The 5,374-nt window shown below is 47.9% G+C and overlaps 1 protein-coding gene across 1 annotated transcript; it reads left to right on the forward strand.

Moving 5' to 3' along the window:
* Positions 1-2,125: 2,125 nt before the first annotated feature.
* LOC120662593 (UDP-glycosyltransferase 82A1-like) lies at positions 2,126-5,374 on the forward strand. The gene is made up of 2 exons (XM_039941708.1): positions 2,126-2,609; positions 4,181-5,374. The coding sequence occupies exons 1-2, from the start codon at positions 2,126-2,128 to the stop codon at positions 5,116-5,118; spliced, it is 1,422 nt and encodes a 473-aa protein (XP_039797642.1). The 3' UTR covers positions 5,119-5,374.

Genomic DNA, 5,374 nt, shown 5'->3' on the forward strand with positions numbered 1-5,374 from the left:
GGTACCATGAGGTTGTGCCATAGCATCCTCCAGGCGGAGGAAAACAGCGGATGAAAATTTCATTATGCTTTCCGTTGGTAAACTGTCTGTTCTAGAGATGGGTTGTGGTCCATGTTCTTTCATTTGGGCTATCCGCAGCACCCTCAATTTGTTGTGCGTAGAAAATATATGTTTTCTTTTTGCATGTCAATCATAACAGACCAAATGATTCCATCAGTCAAAAAGGATTTAATATTTCCATAAGCAACACAATAAGAAAGGAAATGCATGATCTCTTTCTCTCCTAATAATTACAGATTATTGTTGATTGGCGCCATCTATGTGCTGTTGATTGGCTGAAAGAATCAATTAATGTTCACCTTATAATATTACACCCAGCTAATTAGGAAAATTATTGAAACCAGCCAATCAGCTAATCGGCTTTCCATATAAGACCCATAATTATTGGCCGCGCCCTCTCTTGCCATGATCTAATAATATTGGTATTTCCTAAATCAATGTTGGCGTTGCCTGAATAACATATCAAATGTGATTGGTTGGTATGCTGGTTCGGTAGGAGAGCCGTGGTGAGAAAAGTTAGAGGTTTTGTGTGGAAACATTTTAGAAATAGTTGTTTTCATGTATCCACCATCTCGAGACCTGCGGTATGGGGCCATCTGTGAGGGGTAAGGGTGGTCCACTTTGGGTGAGAATTGTTTTTAATTATTTCAACTTTAATAGTATATAGAAGAATAAGAATAGATAGATTAATATTGTCCACATCCTGTGAAATAAATAGAATTTATGAATTGCACTCTGTTAGACACCCAAAATTGGCACGAGTCAGAATTTGCTAGGCAATCTGGACAAACCGGTCAGGACAACTTTGTCAAATTGTCAATTGGACTTCACCATTGCGTGATCTCATCGAGACGATAGAAATGCATATATAGAACGTCCAATTTGGACTCCGGTTGAGGAAATTATGCCTCATAGAAGACCTACACCCCGGTCTGACTGGTCAGATTGGTCCAGGGCGGTCAGACTGGTTCGGAGATTGGTCAGACCGGTCCGAAAATCTCAATCTGAGTTAGGAGTTGTATTTTGACACGAGATTTGTAAGGGTTTCGACTCCTAATGTGTACAGACCACCCCACCCTATAAATATAAAGGGTTACGGCCGATTGATACACATCCAATCGAATCAATCTATCACTCTTTACTTTTTCAAATCCTAATTCTCTTCCAACCTAGACATGCTGTTCGTCTACTGATCTCCACAACCAGAGAAGGCGTCTTAAGGCTTGCTGGTCAATCTAGGGCACGTCCAGCAACGTTCACACCCTAATGGGGTCCATCCTGGGCGAAAGTTTCGACGGCCTTTGCTAGTTTGCTCGTAAACTAGTCGTTCTTCGTCACGTAAGCGCGTTGGTTATCTTTTGTTGGTTTTCTCGTAAACCCCGCCATCCTTCACCATGTAAGTGTGATAGTTATCACTCGAGACGACCGATTTCGGCGAAACCCTAGAAACCGGTCTGACCGGCTCGCTCAACCGGTCTAACCGATCTGTGCGGCCTCGCTACCCTTCGGTCTGTTTGCGACTCGCATGCTCGAGTGCTCTCGTGTGTTGACCGAGATTTGCGTCAACACACTCATGACCCAATAATCTTGTTGATCCCTTCGCTATATAGACGTGATATATTTGATAGACTAAAGAGAGACTAGAGACATGGTAGCGAAGAATATTGTCCACATCCTCTGAAACAAATAGACTATATGAATTGCACTCATACCACAATAATCTTGTTGATCCCTCTCCTATATAGATGTGATATATTTGATAGACCAAACATAGACCGGAGATGATATGGTAGGATCTCTTGATACACGTCTGTATCCCCCTTTCTTCGAGATACACTAGAAATATAAAAATATCCAGTTGATCCTTTTTTTAATTTTAATTTAAAGCGACGCGATTGGACACATTATTACTGGCCTTATTAGAATGATGAAGGAAGGATACACGAGACATCAAGTCCATGGCTGTCTCTGTAAACACAGTAGCGCCCCTTTGTTTAGAAACCACACAAACAACAGTGCGCCGTAACTCAAGCTTGGCCTCCATCGAACGGCGCCATTGCATCGCATGGCCGCCAAGGTCGTCGCGGGGTGCCGCCGCACCATCATTTTTGTTCCATTTCCAGCGCAGGGCCACATCAACCCGATGCTGCGCCTGGCGCGCACCCTCGTGGACCATGGGGACTACGTCTCAGTCACCGTAGCCATACCCGACTTCATCCACCGCCGCATGGGGCAGCTCTCCATCCCTAGGGTGGCTCTCGTCTCCGTACCCAGCGGCCTCCAGGACGACGGCGACGGTGAGCCCCCAGGACCCCCAAGCTTCCTGCACGCCATGGAGCACTACATGCCGGCTCAACTGGAGGGCATGCTGATGACAGAGCGCGACATCGTCTCTTGCCTAGTTATCGACCTCTTGGCGTCGTGGGCGATACCCGTGGCCGCGCGCCTCGGCCTGCCGGTGGTCGGCTTCTGGGTAGGGATGTTGGCAACCTACCGCACCGTGGCGGTAATCCCGGAGCTTGTGGACAAGGGCCTCATTTCAGAATCTGGTACGCCTTCACATTGAACTCCCACATACTTCTTTTAATGTCATTCCTTCTGTTCTTATGTACATTTAGTTCGGGCATCTGTCTGTTCAGGCATCAATCATGTTTACCTTTTATTTTGATGAAACAGTTGTCAGCAGTCAGCCTGAACTTAGATATCTGTACATCGCAAAACACTAAGCTACACTCATAAGCGCTGCTATCAGAGGCGGAGCTTCCCGTACCGCAGGGTGGGGCCGCTGCCCCACCTACCGCCGGAGTAGCTTAGCAAGACCCCCTTCTTCCAGGGAGCCAGCGAGCCACAGAGGAGCGGTGCCTCGGCGGCCGGCGGCAGCGTTCGTCGCCTGCAGCTGCAGAGAGACAGTCGTGGGGTGAGAAAAAGACCCAATAAGCCCATTAGGCGTTTAGCTGGCCCAAGTGCCCCATCCCCAACCCTGCTCACTCCTCACGGACAGGATCCCCTACTCACTGGCCGCCGCCCCCATCCTCAATCCGCACCGTCGCCGCTGCTGGCAAACTGGCCGCCGCCCGCCGCCTCCCGCCTCTGTGCTCCAGCAGTTCGGCTCTGCTACTCGCCTGCTGGCTGCTGCGGCCCTCTGCTGCCTGCAGCCGCCCCGCCTCCCCGACCGGCGGCCGCGGCCTGCGGCCAGACGCCCAGATCGCCAGGCGCCAGACGGCCAGAGGCGGCCCGAGCCGGCGAGCCCCCGAGCTAGCAGCCCCGTGACGGCGAGGCTTGAGCTTCGCGACTGCGGGCCCGCGGCACGCCGGCACCGACGGACCGACCCAAGCGCCGGTGGGCGCTGCTCTCTGCTGGTGCCTGGTGCAGTGCTGCCTTCTCAGCTGATTTGTTCACGCAAGTTGATGGAAACCGGAGTACATTACAATTCACAATTTCATATATTATACACCAAGTTAACTGATTTGTTCTTCAAATTTACAGGTTTTTTAGCTCTTGAAATATTAGATTTTGGTCTTTAAATTGGATATTTTTTCTTGTTTGATTGGTCTTTGTTAAATTAATGGACAATTATCTTCAAATAAGAGATATGATCATTAATTATTGTTTAAATTTGATATAGATTAACTATTGTTGTGCGTCCTCATGATATCATTAAAAAATTATATTTGCAATGTGCCCCACCTAAATTTTTGTCCTAGCTCCGCCACTGGCTGCTATATGGAAAACAAACACTTCTGCTTTAATTTATTCTGTTGACAAAAAATATTATAGTTTCATTCCACTTCTCGTGGGATCAGATAGTTTCATTCAGCTTGTTCGGATGAGTGGCTTTTGGCTGGGCTTATGACCGTTGCACAATGCACGGCTAGCTTGTGACCGTTGTCATACAAGGCTACGTTGTCATACAAGGCTACTGTACCTACAGTGCGAAATCAGCCACTAGCCCTGCCACTTCAGTGCAACCCAACAAGCTGATTATTTCTGCTAGGATCGGCCATCTTTTGTGGTATCTGGCGACGACGATGTTGGGGTTTAATTAGCCTTAGCTTGTGTATGATTCTTTTGTTTTTTGTGCTTACATATATGCTAACTGATTTCCCTTACAAACATAAAGGTACCATAATATCATCTGACCACATCGACAGCGGCCATTGCAACATACACAAGAACATTGCAGATCTCCACATATTGCCCGCAAAGTTAAAACTGAGATTCAAAGATCTTCCATGGCTCATCAGCAGTAGCGCAGTATCCCGGAAATCAAGATTAGCCTTCTGCTTACAAATAGTAAACCGTACGAAAGACATCCGCTCCATCCTCATCAACTCCTTGTACTGTGAAGGCGGTGACTCTGACCTGTACGATCTGCCACAGGGTCAGGAAATCCTCCCTGTTGGGCCGTTATTGTTCGACGACGACGGCTGGAAGAAGATGACTGCAATGTGGCGGACTGACCAGACATGCATTGATTGGTTGGACAAGCAGAGTGTTGGGTCAGTGATCTATGTTTCATTTGGAAGCTGGGCTGCACCTATCGGACCTGAGAAGATAAGCGGATTCGCGCGTGGTTTGGAGGCCTCGGGCCGCCCGTTCTTGTGGGCTCTCAAGAACCACCCATCATGGAGAGCAGGCCTCCCTGACGGGTACATGGAGAAGGTCGCCTGCCGTGGCAAGATTGTCGCCTGGGCACCGCAGGATGACATTCTTAAGCACAGGGCGGTGGGGTGCTATATCACGCACTGTGGCTGGAACTCGGTGCTGGAAGCTTTACGCCATGGGGTTCGCATGATATGCTACCCGATCTCCTCGGACCATTTCATCAACTGCGCATACGTAGTTCACATGTGGGAGGTTGGGATTGCGCTGGATAGCAGTGACCAGAGCAATGTGAAAGAATGCATCGGAAGAGTCATGGAAGGCGAAGAGGGAAGGCATTTGCGGCAAATGGTTGACAAACTGAGAAAAACAATCACTGTTGGTGAGGCAATGTGTGTTGCCAAGAGGAGCCTCAGCTTGTTCATGTGGAGAATCAAGAACAATGCAATTGGCTAGATGAAGACATCAGAAGAGATCAAGTAACACCACAAAAAAAATAATGATGGTCCATATATCCCAAGATTTTTTATCTTGGAGTCCAGTTAGTTGATAATAATGCCCCTATTTGTATTGTTTTGCTTGCCATGTAATCCACATGTGCCCAACAGACCATTAAAGTTGAGGCACTTTATAACAAGATGTATGGTCAACAACTTCCATAAGCTGTCTTTCCCCTTAGTTGTGCGAATAATTTTGTTCCTCTTGAGATAAA

Source organism: Panicum virgatum, chromosome 2N, assembly GCF_016808335.1.
Source record: "Panicum virgatum strain AP13 chromosome 2N, P.virgatum_v5, whole genome shotgun sequence".
NCBI lineage: Eukaryota > Viridiplantae > Streptophyta > Magnoliopsida > Poales > Poaceae > Panicum > Panicum virgatum.

Excerpts from the sequence above, each read along its gene's own strand:
- LOC120662593 (XM_039941708.1), top strand. The coding sequence starts at position 2,126 with ATGGCCGCCAAGGTCGTCGCGGGGTGCCGCCGCACCATCATTTTTGTT. Across the intron at positions 2,610-4,180 it reads GGGCCTCATTTCAGAATCTG|GTACCATAATATCATCTGAC; the intron begins GTACGCCTTCAC and ends ACAAACATAAAG.